This window comes from Cucurbitaria berberidis (assembly GCF_010015615.1).
Source record: "Cucurbitaria berberidis CBS 394.84 unplaced genomic scaffold K460scaffold_5, whole genome shotgun sequence".
Classification (NCBI taxonomy): Eukaryota; Fungi; Ascomycota; class Dothideomycetes; order Pleosporales; family Cucurbitariaceae; genus Cucurbitaria; species Cucurbitaria berberidis.
In genome coordinates, this window is record NW_024468939.1 from 295,348 (window position 1) to 320,842 (window position 25,495).

The window sequence follows — 25,495 nt, forward strand, 5'->3', positions numbered from 1 at the left end:
TGATGATGATGATGATGGACTACAGACAGCAGACTAGTCTTCCCTTCGCTTTAGCCGATTGACGAATTAGTTACAGTCTACACGCCTCGTAGAATGATGCTTCGAGTGTTGAGGAATATTGTGATACTTTGGTATAGAAGCTCGGTTTATGCAAGTAGGCTTGAAAGGCATCGTGATTAACAGTTCTCAGCTCTCAATTTCTCGGAAACAGCGAGTACTTGAGCCTATCAAGTAACAACTATGGTCCTGTGGTATACCCTTTGATCCGGAACGCAATTCTGAGATCGCAACGACTACATCTCGGCTTTGCGAACACCATAACTATTTTGCCCAAGTTTACAAGACGCTCGCCCTTCTTTGTAGAATCTGTACCTTGAGCTCCAATGCTTGACACTCGTTCTCTTTGCCGTGTAGGTCTTTCTGTAGCGTTTCTTTCTCTGATCTGAGGGCCTGCAACTTCCCTGCAACTACCTCTCGATAGCCTGCATGCTCTTCGAGTAGTGCTTCTATTCTGTACCAATCCATTGCAATACCCGCCGACGAACTGGGCCGCAATCGCGCCATCTCGGCATCTCTCGCCCTAAGTTTTGTCTCCAAGTCGGCAACCGTGTCTTTCCATGCTTCATGTGCTGTCAATCGGTTCAGATCTTCGACGTTCATTCCGCTTCTTGAGTCTTCAAGTTGCGCAACAAGATCGGAATTTCGCTTCTCTAACTCGAGGGCGCGTTGCTCAAGGGCTGCAACTTTGGCGGCAGTGAAGAGATCTGAAGTGTCCCGGCGTTCGAAAAAGCTGCCCGGTCTTCCTCGGTTCGGGCTTGCACGACCGGTTTGTGCCAGTGATCGCTCAAGCTCTCTCGTCTTTTCTGCAAGCTTGCTTCGTACAATTTGAACGTTGATCAAGTCTTCATTACGGAGAGCTTGGGTCGCCTCCAGTTCACGGCGGCATTTTGCAAGCATACCCTAAAGCAGGCAGACGGAGTAAGCAGCTATACTACGACAAACAGGATTTCGAAATTAGACTTACACGGATCTTGATATTATTTTCTACGTCTTCATCGCGCAATGCCCAGATCGCTTCATGCCGTTTCCACCAGTGTTTCTTCTCTTCCTCCAATGCTTTGAGACGGGCCTGCACCTCTTGATACTCGTCGGGCTTGATGGACACAGTAGGGTTATTGTGTTCGAGATAGATGAGTTTAGTCATCAAGGCAGCAAGCTGAGACTCCAGTGGACCAGGAATATGCGGAGCAGGTCCCGGCGATGCAGGCTCATTGTCTAGAGATTCCTCTTTCGCCACCGAAATTGACCTGATGTTTTTCTCTGTGTAATTCAACTCTTCTCCATCACCGTCCAATGTGGAGCAGCGAGATGTTACATCGTCGTCGATTGGGTAAACTGCCGGGCCTTGCTGGCGCTGGTACTGTTTATTCAGGGAGGCTAGAGTGACTTCGAGGCCGTCGTCCAGTTCGCTTCCCGGTCTCTGATTGATTAGGTTCGTCGCAGGTCCTGGCTGTGGACTCTGCGACAGCCACATCGCTGGCACCCCACTGTCGAGTGCGCCCTGAGAACTTAAACTCTCTTCCTCCAAAGCAGTATCAGAAGACTGGTCCGAGTCGTAATCTCTTGACTGTTTCCAAGATTGAGACGAAGTCATAGATTTCGGTCGGTTTGTTGAGTAAACAGAGGCGACAGAATGGACAGACGGCGTACGTTGGGCTCGGGGATTTGGGCGATTCGGCATCCACATTTCCTCGCGACGGTAATGAAAGAACAAACGTGTTTGCTAAATAGTATTTAACTAATGTTATGCTGGTCTAAGGCTTTCACCAGGGCGGTAGCTTAATGTGAGCGAAGATGGTCCTGTAGGGCAGGTGATATGCGTAGCGAAAATTCAACAAGTTGAGTTATGATTTGTTATGTGAGCCAGCAAGATTTAAATGATTTCGCCCTCCTCTTGTCTGCGCGGCGTTATTGTGTAGATACGTGCTGAAACGATTTTGAGACGCAGGGGTCTCCATGTTTGGAGTCGTGACAGAGACGTATGAAAGACAGCGGCAATCCGATTCTAGAACAATTAACCGATACTATCGAGTTGTGCCAAGTCGTCGGGTGCTCTGCCTGGTTCCAGGTGTGTCTTGGGCATGCAGTGATCTACCACGTACTAGACGTCCCCAAGTAACATATTAACGTCAAAGCCATCACGAAGTGTATTTAGGTCCTTTCGACGACGAATGGATGTAATAAAAGAGATGACGGAGGTACTGGGGCTAAGAACCGAAACCCTTAGCGTCGCAACCCCTTATTTCACCTGACCTATAAGCGATGTCTTGTCAAACTGATACCTTTCTACGCATCACAAATGCCTCAGCCACGTTTCTATGGCCATATTGCATTACTGCATTAATATCGCTCTACACGTGTATACTACCCTGAATACTGACCGCTTGGCTTTGCCGTTGACGATGACCGAAGAGAACAGAACAGAATAGACTCTTTGTTGGCTATAGCGTCTCAATTAAATATCGGAATCAAAGAAGCTTGTTGCTACCAGTTACATCCTCGCCAGGTTGAACTTGCTAAGTTTGTAACGATCCACTATCTTCATGTGTATATTGGACTCGTGAACCTAAACGTCGTAGCGATCTGAGTCGTGTTTGACTGGCCTATATAGGAAGTAATCAAAAAAGGCTTTCTTTTCTGTGCCGTTAAGGTCGGAAGCCGCTATACCTGTGAATGCGCCGGTGAAGCTGCCATGAGCCTGATGCCCACCACATTCGTCGCTTAAAATTGAGGCATCATAAACGGGGCCGATTGCTTTCAGAGATGGCTCTCCCTCTAAAGCGTACCAAAACTGCAGCTCCCTGCCTCGGATCATCAAAGCCAATTTGACCTTCCCCTCGTTGGGAATCTGAACTGGGTCTGCGAGAGGCAGCTTCAGACTGCCCTCAGGCCATGAAGCTTCGGAGGTCAAGATGAGCAGTTCGCGCTGACCTCTGGCGTCTGCCGTTACGGTGAGGTAGAAAAAGTTATAGCGACAATAGTAGGCAGTCAGACCGGCAAAGTGTCGCTCATCCGTTGGACAAAAGCTGATGACGGTTTCGGCATCATACGAGAAATGTGTTTGCCGGCGCGCTACCAGAGCTTGCTCAACCCACGAGCCAATAGATTCGCGTCCAGTCAGTTGGAGACCATTCTTGACAGCAAAAATACGTTCGGGTTCCGGCGTCCGAAGCCACTGAAAGTCCTTATGTAGGCCTTCAGTGCTGTCAAACTTATAGCATCGCTCGGCCCAGTACGAGTTCTCATCGCGCTTTGCTGATAGTTCGACATCAAGAGAGGGAACAGGACCATTCTTGATATACAACCAATCATCATCACCCCAGTATGCTTCTTGTATGGCTGTTTCGCGCCCAAGCACGCAACGACGAGCTTGTGTAATCGGACGACCCGTAAGATGCACAAGATATGTTTTTCCATCGGGGGTGTCGACTAAGTCCCCATGACCCGCTCTTTGCAGAGATGCAAACGGAGAGTCCTTAGATGTGAGAATATATTTCTGTGGGTGGAGTTCGTATGGACCCCAAATATTTCGTGATCGAGCTAAAGTGCACGCATGTTCATAAGCTGTCCCGCCTTCAGCAGTCAGGAGGTAGTACCACCCATTTCGTTTGTACAAATGTGGGCCTTCTACAAGATCCAGGTCGGTCCCGTAGAAGATGGTTTTTGTCTCACCCACCAGTTTCTCTGCCGCCGGATCATATTCTTGTAGCCTGATACCCGCAAAAGCCTTGGGGCGCCGGCGGTGGTCTTGCAGCATGTTCAGGAACCATTTCCTGCCGTCTTCGTCATGAAACAGGGATGGATCAAATCCTGAAGAGTTGACGTAAATTGGGTCGGACCATGGACCTTCAATGCGATCGGCGGTGACGATATAGTTGGGAGTGTCTTTGAAAGAGCCGTCCTTACGCTTGACGTCGGTGTATACCAACCAAAATTTACCACCGTCGTATGTCAAGCAAGGTGCCCAAACACCTAAGGGTGTCATTTAGGAATTAATCAAAAGTTATCACATGGGTCAAGTACCGCAACTGTCGGGATTGCCTCGCATGTCAAGCTGACTTTTCCGGTTCAGAGGCCTGGTCACTAGATCCCAGTTTGCCAGGTCCTTAGAATGATGTATTTGTACACCAGGATACCATTCAAACGTCGATGTAGCAATGTAGTACTGTGTTTGAGGGCGTTAGCTACAGCCTATATCATTATATTCATGGTCTCTGTTGCAGGCGGGATTGTACCAGGAGGCCAAGGATTGCCTCATAGCTCAGGCGAAATCCAGCTTAAGATAGACTTAAGAAGCTTTAATACTCACTGCGAAACGTTAGCGTGCGTTCTAGTAGTGTCCATATGGAGGATTCTTTACCGTCGTCAGCAACGCGGACGATCGACGGGTCCGCGTTGAAACCAGGTAAGATAGGATTGCGAACTAATGGCATGGCAGGCTTATATAAGAGGAACAAGATGATTTCGGAAAGAGAGTTCGTGTGATGAGGATGCGGCTGCGCAAGGCGTGGTTTAAAAGTCAGTCGCATTTAGCCGAGAAGCTTGTTCATTTGCCGGTGCCGTGTCACTTCTTGCGCTATTCATACGAGGAACGAAAGATCTTATTCAACAAAACTACTCATTTCCTTAACAAGACACACAATAGACGACGCAGTCAGCATTTGCTCATATAAGATTCTGTTCCTTCCAATAGCGATCATAAACGGTTGCTCGTCAAGTTTGTCACCACGTACAATGAACGTCTCTGCAAATGATAATGCGGATCGTGCAACGCAACACCAAAAGCTTCGCACGCTTCGAGTAATGAGATGAAACCTCCCAATCAAGTCCCTATGAACCAAGCCGATCGATCCCTAGTCCGGCATATAGAAAAGCTTTGAGAACTTGATCTAAAGTAACCTGCTTTAAGTCCTGTTGGCTTCTCTTGACCTTTTCCCAGACGTTGGGTAGTCTTTCTGCTTTCCATTTCAGCCGCAACTGATCGTATTCATCCTTGTCGTATATCTTCCAAAACTCGCTTTCATGGTAATAGTTGCATGCGTAGAGCCATTTCAACCCTCCGACCTCCGCGACCTTTTCTTCAATCTTCCTGTTGTAATTGATAAACTGATCGAATGTCTCCGCTCGTAAGAAATCCGATCCATAGTTAGGAGAACCCCAAACTCCAATATTGACAAGGTTCCGTGTCGGATCAGTATTTGTTTGGGCCGTGTGCATCGGAGGTCGGGAGTCGTGCTTGATTGGACACAGCCATAGAGGATATATTTTGAAGTCGTCGTGCAAGTATTGTAAGAAGCCCTCGGCGTTCTGTTCCGGTATGGCAAGGTCCTGGATGATGTGCGGTGTGCCACCTACGAGATGCACAACACGATATTGAAATCGCGTATGCCACAAAGGGTCTAAGAAGAAACGAGTGCACCGATTCCAAAGATTTGGTGCCCAACCGTACGCTGCCATCCAGAAAACCCCACGTTCGTAGCGGAACACATAATCCTCCACGGGAACAAGTTCAGTCATGGTTGAGTTATCTTGGCGGTATACACGGGATTTCTTGGTCCAATGACATGTCAGACAGCAATAGTCGTCTGAAGCGGGGGCGCACCGGATCTTCTTGTGCACATGTGTAAAGTACCACGGGTCTCTTGCTCTTGTAAACCTCGTAATAGGGCTTTTGTTGTCCCCTTCTTTCACAAGTTTCCCTTCGACTACCACACCATGGCGGTTTGAGAACATGATTGCGTCTGTGAAGTCCACCTCATTTCCGACTCTCTTAAAGTGTCGCAATGCTTCATCTTGCGAGGCAACTGGACGATAAGTCACCTCGACAAACCTTTCGCACGAAATCAATTGTATCTCCAGCTGCGTTGTGATTCCTAAAGTGCCCATTGCGCCCGCACTACCAAAGAACAAGTCGGAGTTATCACCTGGGGAAGCTCGCACAACCTCCCCATTGCCCAAGATCATTTCAACTTCGGAGACGGTTTGGTCAAAGTAGCCGTACCGAAACGACGAGCTTTCAGCTGCGGTGCCCGCGAAGGCGCCTCCGGCCGTTATCCCGGGAAACTCTGGTACCACCGCCGGCAAAAGTTTATGCGCAAGTAGACTTTTGACAAGCTCGTCCATAGCGATTCCAGGCTCAACTAAGGCGATCTTCCTAGTCGCGTCGATGGCGATCACATGGTTCAGTTTAGAAATATCGATGATGGGTTGCCGAGCCGCCACACGGGTTGAGTTAGAGGACCCATGGAAAATTCGGAATGGGATTTTCTGATCATAGAACGACTTCACAGTTTGAGATATCGTGGCTACTCGATCGGCGTGAGCTTTGGAGGCTGCAGAGTGTTTCGACATGGCAGAGCTCTTTACGTGTAACCTCGATGGCATGGAAATTTGGTGATAAGATAGAATGAGGAAGATCAATCACCTTGAAGAGGCGGAACAAGAATCTTATTCGTGACAAGAATCGTTGAACACAATGTCGCGTTAAGACAATACGAAGCAAAAGAGGTAAGATCATTTTACTTACACTAGTAGAAGCAAGGGGTACGACCTATTAACGCATATAGAAGCGCTAATAGTTCATTCGTGGGATCGCTGCTGCACTCGCTTGAAAACTTCTTTGATCTCAAAGCTTCGATTTGCACAAAGAACAGCGCACGTGCCGGACGAAATCCAACCCCTGTATTAGTTTGTATTAGTAGCGCACCACTTAGAAAGATATTCATAACGAGATGATAATGTAATCCGGTGTATTTTCAAGGTGGTTAAGTTGCTTCAAGATCCTTCGGCCCACTCTTAGATGGTATTTCAGTTGCAAGCTTACACTCGGTTCAGTGATGCGAATCAGGTCCAAAGCCTTGTGCGAGAATTCAATGATTCAAGGAGTAGAACATCCTTCGCTCAGCCCCGAGCCTCGGGCTCGGCTGCATGCCTAGGTTCCGAATCGTCCACATCCTGAATATCCGTATGCTCATTAGCTGATGAATTTGGGTCCACGGTGGGTGACGCCACAACACCGGCTGGCGGAACAAATGTTTCGCCTTCTTCGGTGTCTAGCTGCATAAGAAAGGTTTCCCAGATTTCGATCAGCTAGCATATGTTAGTGGAGCAACTGTAGGGGAAACGGCTTGATATACCTCCTTTTGAGCCTCTACAGCACTCTCCAAGTACGTCTCGACACCAGACTTGAAATCTTCAACTTTTTCCCTCTCAAATCTTTCGAGTTCGCTGCGCATGAGTCGGCCCATATCATCGAACAGCAACCTCGCCTGGTGTACCCTGCGTTCGGCGTCCGCAACATCGGCGCTAAGCTGATTAAGACGATCCTGTTGAGATCTACCCTGTCTGAGAAGCTTGTCTTGAGTTGTTTTTCGCTTCTGAAGCTCTTGTTCGGCAGAATGCCAGGAATGATAAGCCTTCTGTCGCTGTTGGAAGGCCGTCTTGATAGAACCAATCAAGCGGATGTACTCGTCTATAACAATGCCTATGGTCAGCACGTCTTGCTGAGCTTGGCGCTCGTACAGTTCTCGTATGCGGATCTGAATGTCGGACAGGCTGTCGAGCGGACCAGAGAGCGAGGGTGATAGTTCTACGGCGGATAGCGAATGCAAAGAAGCTGAGAAGTCGCCACAAGCCTCGGCAAGCCCTTTCCGTTGGGTAACAACGGTGTCTGTAGTTTTCAGCAGCGCCTTCAGCTGAGCCTCAAGCGCATCAAGATAGATTTTCCGATCATGGAACCACTGTATCACTGTCAGCGAAATGGCAGCTTACGGGCAGGGCGTGGGCGTACATCATCGTGCTCCACGAATTTGCCGCTACTGCCAGAGAGCATAGAGCCGAACATGCCTTTGCTTTCACCTAGGCCAGCATCTTTGCGTTCCTTGTTCTTGATGTCAACGTTGAAGGCGTCGCTTTCAAGAAAGAGCTTCAGATCGCTGTCGTGCTGCAATACGGGGTGTGTGGCGGTTTTATTCAGCATGCGCTCTAAAGCAGCACGCCTAGACTCGACGAAATCGACCTCGAAGCGGCCCACAGCTTGCTTTTCGGGTGGTGGGGGGATGATGATGCCTGGGCTGTTGTTATGCAGCTGTGTGTACAGCCAGAGGAAGTCACGGTAGCGGCGGGAGACGGTAAACTCGGATCTGCGGTAGCCCTTGGACGTCGTTTTCGTCGTGACGGAGTATTCTGTGTGTGAGCTCGTCAGGTCGCCGACCTTGTGTGGGTCGCCCACGTAGATGGAAAAGGAGGGCTTTGCGGCCTGCTCGACGCTTACGCTTGGCTGTGTCTGGCGCTGGGGCACTGCAGTCGTCGGCGCTTGCACGGGCGGCGGAATCCTAGGGCCCTGGGAGCGCGGCTGCTCGGCTTCGTCGTCCTCCAGGCTGACAGAGTCCATCATGCCACGCAGTGATGGCGTGGAGGCGCCGGGTGCCGGGCGAGAGCTACGTGATGCGGCAGACTCTTTCTGGGGCGGCGCTGGAGGAGCAACTTCAGGGCCCGTGGGCGGCGTGGAAGCTCCTAGAGGCCCCAGAGGGTCATCGACGGCCTCGAGTTTTGTCGACGGGACGCCATGTTGGCGTCGCCTGGGGCCGCGGCCTGCGGGCGAGCGCGGTGCCGCTGCAGCACTGGGAGCAGAGCTTGGGGTCGTCTTGGTAGAGGGGGCAAGAGAGTCGGTGTCGCGACTGTCGTCCTGGTCCAGCTTCGGAGCGTTCTGTGTAGGGTGGTTGGACTGTGAGGGTACGTCTAGCACAGCGTCAGCGTCGGCGTCGGCGAAGGGCTGCGGCAGCTCTGAGAATCAGTCATACCTCCCCACGGAGAGCTCCCTTCATCTCCAAGATCCATTGGCGCAGTGGGGCAGATGTGTGCGGGGGGTTGTCGTTGATTAATAGTTCTCGGGCGCTGCGGAAGTCGCATGCTATGTCTTGGCGACGACGGATATCCTTGTCAGCTGCAAGGCGGTTGAAGCTGCGCACCCGCACCACCCACAGCGTTCATGGGAATACATGAACTCTGCTCAGGCTATTTCTAATTCAAAGTAATGTACAGCGGCCTAGAAACAACACTACAGTAGATCCTGCGCCGTTTCGTCCACAGCCGCTTGCTGGTTGCATATTGCTCTGTTGGCCGCTTCGTTGTGAGCACCAACACTACATAACTTGACAGACCTAGACACGCTCACAGGCTCGACGAACCCACTGATGCCTTACCGTGCTCACATGTATAGCAGACTTTGCCGTCTTCCGCGTCCAACCTCATTGTTGCCATTGTGTGTCCCATGCGCTTACCTAAATGCACAACCCAGCTCTCAACAAACTAAGGACGAAGTCAGTGTACGTCTGTCTTACGATAGGTACGGTGGGGTTTCGTACGACTTTTGCCCCTTCGGGTGCCGGTCTTAAATAAGTGCAGTTGACTATTGGTAGCGCCGACGCGATTAGCTTATTCTCTATCCCAGGAGGAATAGGTATGCTCGCGATAGACTCCTACAAGTCAAAGGAGTGCGCTTACTGGTATAGTATTAGCATTGTGCCTGGCATTGTCTCAACACCAGGAGTTCATACCGATTACGGGATACATGGCCTGTGTCCCAAAACCCCGGACGACTACAAGCTGTAATGGCTGTCGATGTTGTGACGTCGAATATCAACGCAACGGCGCCGCCGTGAAGACTGCCGGCCATATCTGTCCAGAATGACGATACCATTAAAACGATGTCTTACAGAGGAGAGTACAACAGCCTCGAGTCAAGTGTTGGGCGGTTTGAGGGGAAATTACTTACTATCAACACGTTAGCCGGCTGCGTTGATAGTACACGTATTGAGCCGTTACCTGCACAAGCGCCGGGGGACAGTGAAACTGAAGACTGTACGGGAATCATGAGGACTGGTGCTCGTTGGCTGACACGTGACCGACTCGAGCTGGAGAATTTTGGACAAAATAGCATCGTGACCCTGGACGGAGTAGCATTAGATTCGTGGCATTGAACATGTAGCGGCACCGACTCGCATCGTAGTCTTCTGAGCTCGTGATATCAAACTGGTCGAGGTCATCAGCGAATGAAGTGCAAGATTGAAGTCAAGGTACTAACCCATTTCCGAGCCTTCTCGAGGGGCGAAACGTTGCCACCCTCGGTGAGCATGGTCGCATGCTTTTGCGCACGGCTGTTCATGTCGAGAAGTGTAGGAGCTTCACTGGATCGAACGGAGAAGCAGTGCAGGTGAGACGTGGGTCGGTCCTCGAGCATCAAGTGGGATCTACCTCGGCATCCATTGATGGGCCCTGGGACTAACCTCTCTTGGCCGTCGCGTCGAAAAGTAATTGGACGTTACCTAGTAGGTACTTTACATGTAGCTGCGCGTTCACTCCAGCTATACCTCCCTCTCGTCTCCGCTACCCCCATTCAGCACAACTGGCAGCCATGGACTCGTCTACCCTCTTCCGCCAGCTGCTCCGCACGCCCGCCTTCTGCCGCTCTGCCCTCGTCCCGCCTGCGCGTCCCCATGGCCGGACCTTCGCCGTGCTTGCGCCATCTCTGGCACATCCACGCTTCATGTCTCTCCCGCGCATCGTCCAGCCCAGCTTCTGGGCTTCCATGGTGCCAAGGCCATTCAAAAATCGCTCTGAACAAGCCAAGCCGAGAGAGTGGAATCCGGCTACGCCCTACATCATCCTTGGACTCCTTGTTGGCAGCCAAGCGATTCAAATATTGTGGTTGAAGCAAGAGAGGGGCCACACCATACGTAAAGCAGAGGCCAAGATCGGGATACTCCGAGAGATCATTGAGCGTGTGCAGAGAGGCGAAAATGTGCCGGTCGAGAAGGTGCTGGGAACAGGGGACGCAGCAAGTGAGCGGGAATGGGCTGAAGGTACGTCGAACTTGGATGAGTCTACGAGGCAGGCCGATATACTAACATGGCCAAGTTTTAAAGGACATCGAGGATGAAAAGGCCCTATTTCAGAGCAAAAAGAAAAGGAAGGCCCTACGGCAAGCTGCAGAGGCCAAGCTGCAGGTCGATGGAGTAAGGAAAGAGATGGACAACGAACCCGCCAAGCTCCAAGTGGAAAACTTTGGCGGTGCAAAGTTCTACTAGACCATAGCAAGACAATACTCTTGCTAAGATGGAAGAGTCTGAACAGTATTTGCGCATGTGCTTGAGAAGACTAGCCTGAAAAGCAACCAACTTTGACCGGATATCAATATCGAAGGCTGTCCGCTGTCCCATGCAGTCAATTTTGGTTCCTTCGTCGCCAACCGCCAACCACCCGACGCCGACCCTCACAAGCCGAAATCAATCCTCGCCACTGTGCTGCTGCTGCTGCTGCTGCCCATTCTGATCTGTCCCCTTCGCAAGCCTCAACCGCTCGCCCCGCTTCTTGTTGCCCGTGTTGTTAGATACCTTGGTGAATCCCCTCGCTTCAGGGTTGTCGCACAGAAGCGCAAGCGTCACACCACCACGGATGGCATCGTCGACCGTTGCCTTTTTCTGCTTCAGACAGAGGCAGATGCGGGCTAGACGTGTTTCCAAGCTCTTCTCGCTCACGTCCGCCAGCTTACCGCGCACCACCTTCTTGTGATAGATTTTTGGTCGGTTCCAACCCCGTTCGTGCACAGCCAAGGCCGAATCGAAGACGTGGTGTGCTACAGCTTCGAGGTCTTGCGGGTCAAACCCGGGGGTTCCTGTGAATCGCAGTCGGTGAATGGACGAGTCTCCGTCGCTGATGGCTGTGACGTCGATCATGGCCTCGTAAATTCGACGCACCCAGTACTGACCTAAAGTACGGTCCGAAGTCAGTATATGCTTCTAATGCATTTCATTCAGGAACACTTACGTCCATACTGTTTTACACGCTCAACATCTGGTGCATGCTCTTTGGGAGTTATGCGTATACGTTTCCGATATGCCTTAGCATCATGGGCGCTCATGAAGTAGCCTGTATAAGCTGGGTAAACGGGACGAGGGGCTTCGGGATCCGGTAAAGGCTCGTTGGAAGTGACCAGTGGCTGGTAGTTTTCTTCGGTGAGATCTCCGTCCTTGGGCGGAAAGGTGCTTGCCGTTGAAGGTTTCTGGATACCATGGGTGGCCATGTATTGTTCGTAAAGGCGATTGAGCATAGGATGAGTACACTTAGTTAGGATAGACATCTTCTGCGCGTTGTCGAGGAACGGGGAATTTATCAAGCTGGGCACAGCTCTGTAATCGTGCTGAAGGCCCCACTCATTGATGTCTTCAGCTCGAATCTCTTTGCTTTCGGGATGTTGCGTGATGTAATCATGATCGGGCGAACAGGAGGGCGGGGATTGACTCAAGTAGTCACACTGAGGCACATCGTTGACGTGCTCGAGATGGTCGTAATGATGTGTGCTGACGTTTTCGTAGGTGTCGTGTAATGAAATACCGATAGTGTTATTCTCAAGATACTGATGTGCATACATGTCTTTCAGTGTGCGGTGCCAGACCGATCAGCACGATTTATAATGACGGCCAGCGTCAACTGAAACGTAGGAATAAGGAAGCCGGGAGGACTTCAAGCAACTAATAGATGGTAGGACTCAGCGTTATTGGGACTTTGTAAATTGCGCTTAGAAGGATTTATATACGTACGGTAGCTAAATGTCCTTGAATGGGTAGCTCTATCATTGTTGTGATCTTGAACAATGACTATTTACGAAGTATGCTCCCTATATTAAATGTAGCGCTAACAGGCGCGACGCGAGCTTATAGTAGCTTGATTTCAGGGTATTATTAACTAGAGCAGCCTCAATTCCGAGACAGCTAGTCCTATTGTTCGAGGTATGTTGCGTTCAAAGTATTGTGCGGTGAGATCAGCGTACCTCTTTCACTTTCACCTTGACCTTACATTAGAGAACGGAAACTTTGATTATTGTTCTGGAGAGTGCTATATCATGAGATGTTAGAATATACAAACTCTACACTTAGTAATATTGGTGACTACTAAGGCGATAATTGGTATGGTAGTAAAGACTGATGAGTGGGATTTGAGAGCGAATATCTGCCAACATACAATGATACTCAAGGATTGTCGAACACCTTATACTTACAACGAATAATTAATTTAGAGCTTAAGATATACGTTATAAAATGTATTCAAACAAATACACGAGACAAGGCTGATCTAAGGTACAGCTATTAGTGTCTGCCACATAGCATACTACTTGTAATCCACAATGAGTAGAAAATTGCAAGGAAATGAACATTTGTGTTGGAACGTGCAATAAAAATCCCGGTAATTGCTACCCCACACAATCGAATAATTTGTTTAAGACATCCAATATAGTACGTAGAGGTCATTATTAGGAGATAGACAGCGCGGCAGGTGAAACTGTAGAGGCATCTGGGCGTGGTGGGGCAATCGCCTCTTTCCTCTCAGCTTCTTTTTGCCCTTCGCTTTCTAAATCTACCCTTGTCCTCCAATGTGACAAAGATTCACTCAAATCGTTCTTGTCACTCGTAGGTGTCCGCTCAAAGTCGAACCGATCACTCAGGCGATACGCCTTGTTTGTTGTTTCCCAATGGCTTCTTAAGGCATCCAGCTCGGAAGCAAGATTATCGAGGGCCATGGAATTTCGAGTTGCAACTGATGTTGGACGGTTGGTAGCTTCCGGGGTGCTAGAGTCGTCGTTGTGGCTGTAGAGAGACTCGGCTGAAGCGACGCTATCATGCGCATGGTGACGCCCTTGAGCTATGTTCATAGCCTCCGCTGGCAACTGTGACTGGCGACGGTAATTGTCGACAGATGTCTCAAATTGGTCAAGAAACATTTGCACTCGGCTCTCCGCTTCACGCGCACGCTCTTCTACCTGCGTGTACTGGCGACGAAGTGATTCAAGGTCAAGGTGAGACTGAGTTGCCATGGATTCGGCCTGCTTTGTTTTATGTGCTGCGACCTCGGCTTGTTCGCGTGCAGAAGCCAGATCGGACTGCAGTTTTGAAAGTTGGCCCTCAAAACGCGTAATGGTCGTTTTCAAATTGTCTTGAGTAGTCGATAATTCCTGGCGAAGAGATAACTTCTCTGCCTCCCAGCCGGCGGTTTGCTCCTTGCTTTGATTACCGGTATCTTGTTTCGCTTGAATGAGCTCTTCCTCGAGTTTAGAATTTGCGGTCTTATAACGATCCAGCTCCTGCTTCATCTTTGCAAGCATTTTCTCTGTACCTCGAAGGTACTTGACGGCTGCCTGGTGATCGTTGTGCAACGCTTGCAGTTTCTCTTCCCATTCTTTGCTGACCTCATGCTCACGTTCTTCGAAGGCAGACCGCAATTCTTCATGAGCCTTGTTCATAGAGTCGACCTGCTGTTCTAGTTCGCGCACTCGATTGAGTTCGGGGGTGCCAAACCTAGAGCTTGGGCTATCCAACACCCTTGAGCGGCGTGCGTCAACGGGATTTACCCCTCGCTCCTCCAGAAGGTTTTTGAGCGTTCTGAGTTGGACTTCGAATGCGTTGCTTTCAAGACGTAGGCGCTCATGCTGCTGGCGAAGATCAGCCTTCTCACCCTCCGAAGTTTGCATATCACGCATAGCCTGTTGCAACTGTTTTCGGATTGTGAGTCCTTCACGACTGGATTGTTCTTGATATGCCTCAAGACCAGCGATCCTTTCTTCTGCGCGACGAAGTTTCTCAGAAGCTTGATCGGCAGCTGTTTGGTTCTTCCGGGTCATTAAGTTTGCAGCCTCAATTTGTTGTTGAAGAACTAGAACGCGTTCATCAACAGAGTCATGATTTTCACCGGATCGATCAGCCATGTTTCCTAGTCCAGAGAGAACCGCTTGACGATGAACGCGTGCTTCTTCGGCGTGCTTCTCAGCTAGCTCCTCGGTGTTGCGAAGTTTTTGCGTTGCCGTTTCCAGTTCCGTTACAAGGGCGTCGTGCTCAGCGCGCAGTTGGGCTAATTTGTGACGAAGACTGTCACCCTGAGTTCGTTCCTCTTCGAGTTTACTCTCCAGTAACGCAGATTTCTCTGAAGACACGAAAACCGCATCACGTAAAGACTGGAGAAGGGTAGAGTGGCCCTTCGACTCTTCCGATATTCGAACAACTTTGGCGCTCAACTCCTGCTTGTCGATTGCCAACAGTTTCGACGACGTCTCGGCTTCTGCGGCGTTGGCGGATACTTCTCTAGCTACACGCTCGGCTTCGTGCAACTCAACACGGAGGCTTTCGAACTCTGCGGCAATTTTCTGTCGTGTAGAATCTAGCTCTTGCACGCGCTTCTGAGCAGCCTCTGCGGTGTCTTCGGCTAACTGCTTGGCTTTTCTCTCGGCGTTAATCTGATGTGTTAATTGTTCCACTTTAGTAGACAGTTCACCTTGAGCTGCTAGTGAGGCAGCCAATCGGCGGTTGATGTCATGAATACGATCCATGTCAGGTGTGCCTGCATTACGAGCCCCATCTGGCTGTGGGGTGCCACTGTGGCTACCGCCACCATGAGCAGCTAGTTTTGTTTTGGCGTATATTGCCTCACTAACAGCTGCATCTCGTTGCCTTTCTACTTCCGCGATCCTCATCGCCGCATCCTCGCCTTGAGACTTGATTGAGCTTTGGACACGCTCAAGCTCAGCCTTCATCTTGAGGAGCGCCTCAAGTAACGGTCTGTCCTCCTCACGAAATGCATCAGCCGAACGCTCATCAAGAACAGGACTCGCAGAAGTGCCCATATTGTAGCCAGCCCTTCGTGCAAGAGCAAGCTCTGAAGCGTACCATGCATTGCGGCTCTTGGCAACCTCAAGCTCTCGAGCTACTTCATCGTTCTGTTGGCCGACTGCAGGCGCTGCACCTAGTCCATTGTCTATGGGTGTATGTTCAGGCTCGCGGCTCAGAGCGTGCTGGTGCTGCGTTTCTAATGATCGCCTCAATGTCGCCTGCTCTACGCTGTCCTGTGAAGGCTGTTGCCGGTGAGATCTAGTTGTATTCCGGGAAACGATGCTTCCCGACCGCGATGTGTCCATTGACTCCTTCGGTGTTCGCTGGCTGACCGCGTCAGAGGCCTTTCGTTGCACTTCGTTCGTGGAGGGGCTGTCGCGGGTCATGGGTGAAAACTCCTCTCGATCCAACGAAGGCGCGACGCCGGTATCCACAGGAGGCCCATATACGCGGTCGCCTTTAGTGGGTGTTCTGCTTCTAGAGTTTGTATTAACTTGTGGATTAGGTCCGTTGGCTCTCGGCTGTGGTGGTTGTTGGAGCGGCGGAGGACCAGGAGGTACTTGTGCAGCTGCGCGGGGCAGTCGCGATCCACCTCCACCTCCACCATTTCCTATGGTCTCTGGACTTCTTGCGAGTTGTGGACCAGGCATCATGCTCTCGCGCGCTGGGGGCGAGCCAGCTTTGCCTTGAGTAATATTGCTCCGCTCACCCCCGCTCATTTTCCGCGGAGTGTTCTGCGTCTGGTGCGAGGGCACGCTCTCGTTGGGCGGATACCTGATTTTCGATGTATCCAGGATGTAAGCAAGGCTTAGTTCATTCCTCTCGCTCGCAGAAGAGCTGGGTTCTCCCGCTAGGACTACGATATGCTTTCCAAATGCAGTCATGCTATGTCCTGATCGAGCTGATGGGGAGTGTCCCATGTTCTGGAACATATACCAGCGGCGAGACGATATCCGGAAGGCGGCAAGGTCACCGAGATCGACTCCCTCCTGAGTGCGCCCGCCGAAAATGTACATGGTGTCGTTGACAAGGGCAGCGGAATGCCCCTCGCGGGCTACTGGGATGTAGCCAATGCAATCAAGCTCAGTCCAGGCATTGGAACGGGGTTCATACGTCCAGACGTCATTAAACCAAGTAACACCATCTGTGCCACCGAAGCTAAATTTTTCCATTAGTAAATATGAACAACTGCGTGCCACGTGGTGAACGTACAGGTAAAGCTTATCGTTCCAAGTTATCACGGAGTGGTTTGTGCGTGCTGGCGGCGACCTGCCTTGTTGCGGAGAAACCTGATCCTTTGTGTTTGGCAGCAGCACCTCCCACCGACTGGCGGAAGATTGCAACGAGTTCAAATCGAAAGCTACCAGGTCGTTGAAGAAGAAGCCTTCTACTTGTCCACCAAAAATGTAGATCTTAGAGCCTAGGATATTCAGAGTATGGCCGTAACGGCCTGTGGGACGTGGACCTTGGGGTAGTGCGCGTGACCAGTGCTTCGTTGCTGCACACTATTAGCAAGGATGAGGTACAAGACAAGGGCGAACAGACATGTATTCAAGAGATATAGTGTATCATCCAGGTCGTCATTGTCGGCTAGTTTGGTGTCACCACCAAATACGATAAATGCATTACCCACGAGCAGACTGGCATGGCCTACGCGGGGCCCGGGGCCATCTCCAGTGGTGGAAATGGGATAACATGCCATGCTCCCGTTGCCCATTTCAGTCAGCCACAAGTCGCCCTTGACTGTTGCGCCGCCCACAAGCCCTCCCATAAGGTAGATGGTTCCATCTTTCGAGGCTGTAGAGTTGATTGCGGCACCGTAGCGAGGAAAGGGATTGCCTGCGGTGAAGTTCAGTCGACGGGACGACCAAGGGTAGGGAGAGTCTGGCGAGTTGCCGGCGATTTTGCCGTTGGTGTTCTATGAGACAGTCAGCATGAAGGCAAGGTCGATTGTTAGATGAGGTACGTGCCTGAGCATTGGGGTCTACCCTCTCTCGCAGCGCCTTAGGCTCGGGTGTTGGGGCGTTTCCGAGCGAGCTGAGTGAGTTGTTCCCACTGCCTCCCGGCGTCGGGGTGTGTGTTTGCGATCCTCCACGGCTCTTGTCGACATCGCGAATGCCTGCTCCATTGATAGCGGCTGGCGGTGGTCCCTGGCCATGCGAGGAGGAGATCTCTCTAGTTGCCGCTGGCAGTGCGCCGGGCTGCTGCTGCTGCTGCTTGTTCTTCTTTCCAAAGAGGAAGGACATGGTGTCAGATTCGTTGCGCTGAGGGCGTTACAATGGCAGCCGGTGCCTGTCACGCACACAGCATTCGGCCTGCGCTCGTCTGGGAAGGGTGCACGAAAGACAGCGCGGGCGGAGGTTGGAGGCTCGAATGTTTGTCGCGAGTGGTTGGCGTGGTATATGCGGGGTTTGAGTTTAGGAGGGCGCGCGCATGTCGTATGGCCGAAGCAGATGTACAGAGGACTTGTTGGAATAAAGCGAGGGTAGAAGTGTAGTGCTGGTCAACTGCGACAAAGTTTGGATGTTATGGATGGGGGTTCAAGAGAGGCTCTTGGCGAAGGAAGGGCAACGAGACAGGAGCTGTGCGACAGCCGTGGAACAGTCGGCTTGCAGAGATGGCGTAGCAGTGTCGAACGCAGCCTCAACACATACAAACGCAGAAGCAAAGGCAGCAATGGTCGATGCTACTCACGACGGCGCAGGTCAAACTTGCTAGTAGGACAGTGTTCATCTGCGCGTCGCCCCTGAGCCCGTGGCGATCAGCGAACGCAGGGCTGCGCTATACGGCGATTGGCTGCGGCAAACGCAGCAGTCCTGCACGAGGATCATTGGGTACCTGGGGGTTTGGGGAGGAGTAGTAATCTTGGAATGATAATAATGATAATAATTATCATATGTGAACATGGATAATAGTCCATGGTCTTTAAGCCTTCGAACGAGCCCTTCGGCTGCGGCGCATCCGACGCATGAGGCTACTACCTCTATTCCGTCTTGTCCCAGCATTACCACACACACACGGCCACCGGTCAGTGTATAGCGCCTAGTAGAGCGATGAGTGGATATATAGACAGATAGCTAGATACATAGACATGCATCGACCCCATCACGTGCCTCACCGCCGGGCCCTATCGGGACTAGCTTCACCTCATCCTCGGAGCTCCAGAGCCTGTACCACTCCAGCTTGTAATCGACGCGACAGCAACTCGGAGCGGGACGCAGGTTGCTATATAACACACACGCCTACCTTCGACGCCTAGAGCTTCGCATGGTCGCGCTCCCCGGCTGCGCGCATAGGAAGCCTCCCGACATGGGCCCTGCCAACGCCGTCACTGCTCGCCCAAGGTCATGATGAGAACCACCAGCGATTTGCCTCTCGCCAGCCGTCACGCACATCCGAATCCTCTTGCCTCGCACGCTCCTGTGCTCGCCGATATGAATGGCGCTGTAGCTTCCCCCCCGCGGCACGAGCCCCAGCTTCCCCAAGGCCCAACGTCCTCGCGTCCCAGCACCGCTGCAGCAGCTGCCAATGCCTCTCCTCCACGCGCCAACAGGGACGAACAAGCCACGCCCGTACGCTCCATGTCAACCAGTGCACAATCCACGCGACCAGGCTTCCTCCGTGCTCGAAGCGATTTTGGACCTCGCCATTCAGTGCTTGCTCCCGAGAGCACCGACGAGGGCAGCACCGATGGACAGTTCAAGATCCGCCATGGCTGGGATGACCAGCTAAACTCGGAAGAGTACAGCAACTTGCTCACCTCGGTACGTTGACTGCGCGATGCTAGCTGATTGGCACGGTGAGACTGACTTGCTCCCCCAGAACTTCTTCATGTACTACACAGATAAGAAGCACGAGACGGGCGGCCACCCCAAAAGGGACGACTGCGCCTTCCCAGTCCAGGAATGGCGGATGCGCGACAGGCTCAAGACCGTCTCTGCTGTCCTCGCTCTGTGCCTCAATATTGGCGTCGATCCACCCGATGTCATCAAGACGAACCCCTGTGCCAAGGAAGAGTGCTGGATTGACCCTACCGTCACCTCTCAGACACCTGGACACACGCCGATGAATCAGATCGGCAAAGCTCTCCAGACGCAGTACGAGCAACTGAGTATGCGCACACGATACAAGCTCCTGCTTGACCCTACTACAGAGGAGACTAGGAAGTACACATCCACCCTACGGCGCAATGCTCGCAACGAACGAGTCCTCTTTCACTACAACGGACACGGGGTTCCGAAACCGACATCTTCTGGCGAAATCTGGGTCTTCAACCGAAACTATACCCAATACATCCCTCTGTCCCTCTACGATTTGCAGAGCTGGATTGGTGCTCCGAGCCTGTTTGTCTACGATTGCTCTGACGCGGGCCTCATCATTAGCAACTTCAATAGATTTGCCGAAAAGCATCAGACCGAGTTTGAGGAGGCGCGACGGAGAGATCCCAGTGTTGAGTACGTCGACTTCAGCGACTGTATCCATCTAGCGGCATGTAGAGAGAAAGAGTCTCTCCCCACAAATCCAGAATTGCCTGCAGACATCTTCACGTCCTGTCTGACAGACCCCATCACTATGGCGGTGCGATTCTTCATCCTACAAAACCCTCTCCCTAGTAAAGTGAGCCTCAGAGACGCTCACAACATTCCTGGCAAGGTTTCTGAGCGTAGAACGCCCATTGGCGAGCTGAACTGGATTTTCACAGCCATCACCGATACGATAGCCTGGAATTCCCTTTCGAAACCCTTGTTCAAGAAGTTGTTCCGCCAGGATCTGATGGTTGCGGCGCTCTTCCGCAATTATCTCCTTGCACAACGCATCATGCGCGCTTATCACTGTCATCCTGTCTCACATCCTGAAATTCCGCAAACACACGACCACCCGCTCTGGCGTAGTTGGGATCTTGCTGTTGAGCTGATCTTGGCCCAACTTCCCGATCTTCAAGCCGAAGCACGTGGCGATAAGGAATATGTTTACAAGCACTCAGAGTTTTTCTCTGAGCAGTTGACGGCCTTCGAAGTCTATCTGACCCAAGGCGCTGTCGAGCAGAAAATACCAGAACAGCTCCCCATTGTGCTGCAAGTTCTTCTCAGTCAGGTTCACCGGCTTCGCGCACTTATTCTTCTCTCGAGCTTCCTGGACCATGGTCCGTGGGCTGTGAACCTAGCGCTTAGTATCGGTATCTTTCCGTATGTGCTGAAGCTGCTGCAGTCCCAGGCAAACGAACTCAAACCCGTCATGGTCTTCATTTGGGCTCGTATACTAGCGGTTGATCAGTCCTGCCAGGCTGATCTCCTCAAGGACAATGGGTATCAGTATTTTATTAATATTTTCAATCCGAATTCTGGTATGTGTTTCGTCCATGGGCTTTGTCTCTCCCTCCATACTAAATTGAACCAGGCATCCCCATCCAAAACGCGAGCGAGCATCGAGCAATGTGTGCCTTCATTGTATCCATGTTTTGCAAAGACTACAACCAAGGACAGCGTGCGTCACTCAGCGCAGAGCTCGTGGAGAGCTGCCTCGATCATTTGAAAGACATGCAGAATCCTTTGCTGAGGCAGTGGTCTTGTCTTTGCCTAAGCAAACTCTGGGTCAATTACGAAGAGGCCAAGTGGATGGGAATCCGCTGCATGGCGCACGAGCGGTTATGCGAGCTCATTGTCGACCCCGTTGCAGAAGTGAGGGCCGCGATGTTGCATGCTTTGACGTCTTTCCTGGGTATCCGCGATGTCACCGCCCAGGTGGCCAACATTGAGGAGTCAATCGCATCTATGATTCTTGTCATGACCATGGATGGTAATAGCATGGTACGGAGAGAACTGCTTATATTCTTCTCCACATTCGTTGCTCGCTACAAGACCCGGTTCATCGTCGCTGCGTTTGAGCATTTCTCAGAAGAGAGAAATAGCCCTATTGTCGCACAGTTGGAGGATCGGAACGCCGAAGGACTTTATATGAAAATGCGAGCAACAGCAAACGGCGCTTCGGCTGGACAGAGCTCGTGCTCCCAAAACACGATATATTCTGCTATATGGAAGGAACTGTTGGTCATGTCAGTTGACCCACATCCGGAAATAGCAAAGGATGGAGGCGTTGTGGTTGATTACATCTTGATCGCCCTCATCGAGTCCTCGCTTGCCAAATTCGTACAGCCACAACTGGATCAAGCACCTCATAACGCTCCGCCTTCTCGGCCCATTCGTCGTGCGCAGGAAGAACCCACCACCCCGCAAAAGGTCTCCACTCCCCCCACGCCGACTAAAGATTCCAGCTACCTGTCGCTTTTTGGAGGGTTACGTAAATCTACGAGTGTCGGTGCCTCACTCAAAAGCCTTTGGGCTGGCTCTGATGGACTCCAGAAGCCCTCAGGGAGAGCGAAAGCTGAGGATCTTGTCTCCACCACAGAGTCGCGTCCTCAAACCCCAGAGAAATATCATGTCGAAGAAGAGCCAAAATCGCGAGGCTTCAAGCCTCGAAGCCTAGTAGAGAAACCCGAGATACCACTCGTAAGCGTGTTTTTCGAGTGGTCTGTGGAATACTTCCGCGAGCCGCAAATGAAGCCGACGGAGGCTGATGAACCGGGTAGCACTGATTATAATGGCCGGCTCTGGCGGAGGAATCGCAACGACAAGATCATTGCCGAAACACAACCCTTGAAGGACATCGCCGTTTCTAATCGCTGGGATGTACCTCGAGGCTACTTTGACAATCTCAGTCAGCCCCAGAAAATGTGTTTCCATCAATTTGAGGACCATCTTGTAGTGACTGACAATCGCGACACTGTCAATATCATCAATTATTCCAAAACTGTCAGCAGAATCAACTGCTTCTCCAACGGAAACCCCTTGGATTCAAAAATCACCGAGGTTCGGTTCATCAACGAAGACGATCAAGCTTTGCTGATGACGGGTTCATCGGACGGAGTGATCAAGATTTTCCGTAATTACGATCGCAAGGGAGAGACGGAGCTGGTAACGGGGTTTCGAGCTTTGACTGATCTTGTTCCAAGCAACAAGAATGCCGGGCTTGTATTTGATTGGCAGCAAGGGAGAGGTCTCGTATTGGTCGCTGGTGATGTCAAAGTCATCCGAGTATGGAACGCTGGAACTGAAGTATGCACGAATGTAAGCTAAACCTTTCACTTGCATCTAGTGCTAAAGCTGACATTACCAGGACCTTCCAGCACGATCGGGCTCTTGCATCACTTCATTGACGTCGGACCAAGTCGAGGGCGATGTCTTTGTCGCTGGCTTCGGTGACGGCGCCATTCGAGTTTACGATCAACGCCAGAAGCCTGCCACTGCTATGGTGAAAGTTTGGAAAGAACACAAACAATGGATCACCAACGTCCACCTACAGCGCGGCGGACAACGCGAGCTTGTGAGTGGCTGCCGCAGCGGAGAGGTCAAGTTATGGGATATTCGCATGGATGGGAGTGTGAAGACTATACAGGCTACGACCGACCACTTGCGGACACTAAGCGTGCATGAGCATGCGCCAGTCTTTGCCACGTAAGTCTGATCAAATCCGAGGAAGCCTAAATCACATGCTGACTCTCACAGGGGAACACAGAAGCATCGTGTGAAGATATTCAATATCAACAACGGCGAACCCGTATCGTACTTCGAGCCCTACTCAGGCTTTCTTCGCGACCGGTCTGCTCCTATCTCTGCAACCGCATTCCACCCCCATCGGCTCATGATCGCCGCTGCGGCGGTCCACGACAATCACGTGAACATATTTTCTTGCCATGAGCCCAAACACTCTGCTATCAAGACGGTGAAGCTCTGGGAGGGTAACACGGCGACTTCTAGCCGGGTATCCACACTCAATTAAAGGCTGTATGAGATGTCACCGGTCTATACTGTGACAGGGGGCGAGAGCCTTGGTGCAACATTCTGGCTGAGCTTGTGGGATGTTCTTCGTTCTTCTTATCGGTATGGTGTCCCTTGGTAGCTGTGTTCTGGTTTTGGTTTACATAGCATAGCGAGAAGGTAATTGGTATGGGGCGCACGGCGATTGCTTATGCTTCAACGCGGGTTGGGAGCAATTAATGAGCTTCATTATACCCAGGTTGAGTAGGCGATGCTGACAGCGATTCGATGTACATGTATCAAGCAATTGAAAGCTTAGAGACTGGAACCAGCGTACTAGCACTTGATCTAAGTGTGTCGCGGGGATGGTGGGGTAGTGATACTTCGTCCGTATTGCTCTCCGTCAGGTTTATTTATCTCCATGAGACCACGCAAAGTGAACATGCTGATTAATACATTTTCCTTGCTAGACTCGTGAGAAGGAGCACAAAAAGCCACAATAGAACCGAAGAGCCCTCAAGTTCCTTCCAGTAAAGACCAGCCTCATTTCACTACATTTTGGCAAATCCTCAAATTATTTGGGGCGAGCGATCAAATGAGAGGGTTTCATCGACCAGTTTTTCTAGTCAAACTTGTAGCTTTCTATTTGATCATGATTGACTAGTATTAGTTGGTCTATTTTTCTAGGTTTGTCAAGCTTCTCATACGGAAGTGACGTCGTGTACCAGTTCGTCACCCATTAGCAGTTCCCACCTAGAACCGGAACCTTAGCTTTCATTGCTATCCTATTTGGATCCGTGACTAGGCGTGGTGGGCCAAGAATGGTGGTGCGGTAACTTGGAGCACATATACGGTCGTGTTGTGACTAGAAGTAAGCCTATGACCAATATCTTGACTGCCTCCAGCGCGGTTTAGGCGCGGTGACACTCGATGGCCGAAGCGGAGACATCTCATTCGATGGACCTGCAGGTTGAATCCTGCACATCTTCCGCCAATTGCTGGTTCTCGCGAATGACCAAGAAGGGAACTCATTGACGCTCTCCAAAACAATGTATAAGCTGAACGTGCTCAAAATTGAGCGCGCGGCCACTGCCTTGCCCTTGCTGAGATCTTCTTCGTCGGTTGTTGACGTAGGGGTCGGGCGATCAGAGGTTTTTCAGGACATCTGCGGCAAGCTTCTTCTGCCTCTCATCGCCGAATGCGCCTTGGTCCACCTCTTGTATAGCCCGGCCAATTGCAAGAGTCGTCTTCACATTTCCTCCGTCTATGTGTACGAGACCATTTCGGCCAACCGTAACTTCGAAGCCTACTTTCGCACCGACAAGGTCCAACAGGGTGATTCCGCCTTTTGCCGCGAGCATCCTACGCGCCATGCCCAAGCTGATATGGAACAACATGCCGCTCTTCAACAAACCAAGGCCCTCGCCTTTCCCGGTCGAGGGGTCTACACAGGTGAGTTCGGGAGGTAGGTCCCTGCCCGCACTAGCAATGCGACAGTAGACCAGCGAATTCGGCGGGAGCTGTGGGCGGGTCTTCTTGGTGGCACCCTCGAAAGCGAGATGGGGAAGGGTTGCAGGAGACGTGTTCGGGGTAAGCAGGCAGTTGAAGTTCTCTGCGGCAGAGCCGTTGACGGTGGCTATGACTAGGTCGCCAACGAAGGGAAGATACTACAACAGGTATTAGCAGGGCCCCATGTGTGGCAGGTTTATGGAGTCAGTTGCTGACCCTCCCGCTGTTGTAATCGACCAGAGCAGCATTCTTCTTGTCGTCGGTCGCCAGTGCGCCCGCAACAGTCGTCGCGACGGTATTTGGCGGAATGTGTCGCAAGCCCGGGCCCAGCGTAAGCGTCTTCTTCTTGCCGGTTCCTTTGGGCAGCGCGCCGTGGGGAATCTCATCGCCCGGCAGAACGAGTGTGGCCAAGGTAGCCATGGCGGTTGGGAGGAGCTGCCGTTGCAAAGAGGATGA

General features: G+C 51.5%; 10 protein-coding genes across 10 annotated transcripts; 2 read left to right on the forward strand and 8 right to left on the reverse strand.

Annotated features, from left to right (window-relative positions):
- Nucleotides 1–336: 336 nt before the first annotated feature.
- Nucleotides 337–1,654, reverse strand: K460DRAFT_292042 (uncharacterized protein; the record flags this gene model as incomplete). Its single annotated transcript, XM_040929333.1, has 2 exons — nt 337–960; nt 1,025–1,654. The coding sequence occupies 2 exons, from the start codon at nt 1,652–1,654 to the stop codon at nt 337–339; spliced, it is 1,254 nt and encodes a 417-aa protein (XP_040783978.1).
- A 606-nt stretch (nt 1,655–2,260) lies between these two features.
- K460DRAFT_397650 (glycoside hydrolase family 43 protein) lies at nt 2,261–4,542 on the reverse strand. The gene is made up of 3 exons (XM_040936173.1): nt 4,422–4,542; nt 4,084–4,225; nt 2,261–4,032 (listed from the first exon to the last, which is right to left on the reverse strand). Exons 1-3 carry the CDS (start codon nt 4,491–4,493, stop codon nt 2,627–2,629), a joined length of 1,620 nt encoding a protein of 539 aa, XP_040783979.1. The 5' UTR covers nt 4,494–4,542; the 3' UTR covers nt 2,261–2,626.
- A 166-nt stretch (nt 4,543–4,708) lies between these two features.
- K460DRAFT_369453 (FAD-binding domain-containing protein) lies at nt 4,709–6,415 on the reverse strand. The gene has a single exon (XM_040933965.1). The coding sequence runs from the start codon at nt 6,409–6,411 to the stop codon at nt 4,891–4,893; it is 1,521 nt and encodes a 506-aa protein (XP_040783980.1). The 5' UTR covers nt 6,412–6,415; the 3' UTR covers nt 4,709–4,890.
- A 372-nt stretch (nt 6,416–6,787) lies between these two features.
- K460DRAFT_369454 (vacuolar protein sorting-associated protein-like protein vps5) lies at nt 6,788–8,948 on the reverse strand. Its single transcript, XM_040933966.1, has 4 exons — nt 8,862–8,948; nt 7,850–8,799; nt 7,197–7,799; nt 6,788–7,149 (listed from the first exon to the last, which is right to left on the reverse strand). Exons 1-4 carry the CDS (start codon nt 8,896–8,898, stop codon nt 6,961–6,963), a joined length of 1,779 nt encoding a protein of 592 aa, XP_040783981.1. The 5' UTR covers nt 8,899–8,948; the 3' UTR covers nt 6,788–6,960.
- Nucleotides 8,949–8,967: 19 nt separating this feature from the next.
- K460DRAFT_344156 (Thioesterase/thiol ester dehydrase-isomerase) lies at nt 8,968–10,265 on the reverse strand. The gene is made up of 6 exons (XM_040931241.1): nt 10,145–10,265; nt 10,063–10,092; nt 9,887–10,007; nt 9,619–9,738; nt 9,426–9,469; nt 8,968–9,369 (listed from the first exon to the last, which is right to left on the reverse strand). The coding sequence occupies exons 1-6, from the start codon at nt 10,223–10,225 to the stop codon at nt 9,232–9,234; spliced, it is 534 nt and encodes a 177-aa protein (XP_040783982.1). The 5' UTR covers nt 10,226–10,265; the 3' UTR covers nt 8,968–9,231.
- Nucleotides 10,266–10,474: 209 nt separating this feature from the next.
- Nucleotides 10,475–11,147, forward strand: K460DRAFT_408884 (uncharacterized protein; the record flags this gene model as incomplete). The annotated part of the gene is made up of 2 exons (XM_040937201.1): nt 10,475–10,922; nt 10,978–11,147. The coding sequence occupies 2 exons, from the start codon at nt 10,475–10,477 to the stop codon at nt 11,145–11,147; spliced, it is 618 nt and encodes a 205-aa protein (XP_040783983.1).
- Nucleotides 11,148–11,345: 198 nt separating this feature from the next.
- K460DRAFT_291747 (uncharacterized protein) lies at nt 11,346–12,169 on the reverse strand (the record flags this gene model as incomplete). Its single annotated transcript, XM_040929307.1, has 2 exons — nt 11,346–11,827; nt 11,887–12,169. 2 exons carry the CDS (start codon nt 12,167–12,169, stop codon nt 11,346–11,348), a joined length of 765 nt encoding a protein of 254 aa, XP_040783984.1.
- Nucleotides 12,170–16,965: 4,796 nt separating this feature from the next.
- K460DRAFT_167045 (uncharacterized protein) lies at nt 16,966–18,103 on the reverse strand. Its single transcript, XM_040926922.1, has 2 exons — nt 17,687–18,103; nt 16,966–17,634 (listed from the first exon to the last, which is right to left on the reverse strand). Exons 1-2 carry the CDS (start codon nt 17,960–17,962, stop codon nt 17,146–17,148), a joined length of 765 nt encoding a protein of 254 aa, XP_040783985.1. The 5' UTR covers nt 17,963–18,103; the 3' UTR covers nt 16,966–17,145.
- A 963-nt stretch (nt 18,104–19,066) lies between these two features.
- Nucleotides 19,067–23,552, forward strand: K460DRAFT_358177 (uncharacterized protein; the record flags this gene model as incomplete). The annotated part of the gene is made up of 5 exons (XM_040932089.1): nt 19,067–19,480; nt 19,539–21,060; nt 21,114–22,840; nt 22,890–23,227; nt 23,279–23,552. The coding sequence occupies 5 exons, from the start codon at nt 19,067–19,069 to the stop codon at nt 23,550–23,552; spliced, it is 4,275 nt and encodes a 1,424-aa protein (XP_040783986.1).
- A 656-nt stretch (nt 23,553–24,208) lies between these two features.
- K460DRAFT_419489 (uncharacterized protein) lies at nt 24,209–25,459 on the reverse strand (the record flags this gene model as incomplete). The annotated part of the gene is made up of 2 exons (XM_040938018.1): nt 24,209–25,197; nt 25,256–25,459. The coding sequence occupies 2 exons, from the start codon at nt 25,457–25,459 to the stop codon at nt 24,676–24,678; spliced, it is 726 nt and encodes a 241-aa protein (XP_040783987.1). The 3' UTR covers nt 24,209–24,675.
- Nucleotides 25,460–25,495: the final 36 nt, after the last annotated feature.

Excerpts from the sequence above, each read along its gene's own strand:
- K460DRAFT_397650 (XM_040936173.1), bottom strand. The coding sequence starts at position 4,493 with ATGCCATTAGTTCGCAATCCTATCTTACCTGGTTTCAACGCGGACCCG. Across the intron at positions 4,226-4,421 it reads TCGTCCGCGTTGCTGACGAC|TACTACATTGCTACATCGAC; the intron begins GGTAAAGAATCC and ends CCTCAAACACAG. Across the intron at positions 4,033-4,083 it reads AGGCAATCCCGACAGTTGCG|GTGTTTGGGCACCTTGCTTG; the intron begins GTACTTGACCCA and ends TGACACCCTTAG.
- K460DRAFT_369453 (XM_040933965.1), bottom strand. The coding sequence starts at position 6,411 with ATGTCGAAACACTCTGCAGCCTCCAAAGCTCACGCCGATCGAGTAGCC.
- K460DRAFT_369454 (XM_040933966.1), bottom strand. The coding sequence starts at position 8,898 with ATGGATCTTGGAGATGAAGGGAGCTCTCCGTGGGGAG. Across the intron at positions 8,800-8,861 it reads AGGGAGCTCTCCGTGGGGAG|ACGTACCCTCACAGTCCAAC; the intron begins GTATGACTGATT and ends ACGCTGTGCTAG. Across the intron at positions 7,150-7,196 it reads CTGTAGAGGCTCAAAAGGAG|CTGATCGAAATCTGGGAAAC; the intron begins GTATATCAAGCC and ends AACATATGCTAG.
- K460DRAFT_344156 (XM_040931241.1), bottom strand. The coding sequence starts at position 10,225 with ATGAACAGCCGTGCGCAAAAGCATGCGACCATGCTCACCGAGGGTGGC. Across the intron at positions 9,739-9,886 it reads TGTCCCCCGGCGCTTGTGCA|ATATGGCCGGCAGTCTTCAC; the intron begins GGTAACGGCTCA and ends CATTCTGGACAG. Across the intron at positions 9,370-9,425 it reads CACCCGAAGGGGCAAAAGTC|TTTGTTGAGAGCTGGGTTGT; the intron begins GTACGAAACCCC and ends CTTCGTCCTTAG.
- K460DRAFT_167045 (XM_040926922.1), bottom strand. The coding sequence starts at position 17,962 with ATGTCCTTCCTCTTTGGAAAGAAGAACAAGCAGCAGCAGCAGCAGCCC. Across the intron at positions 17,635-17,686 it reads GGGTAGACCCCAATGCTCAG|AACACCAACGGCAAAATCGC; the intron begins GCACGTACCTCA and ends ACTGTCTCATAG.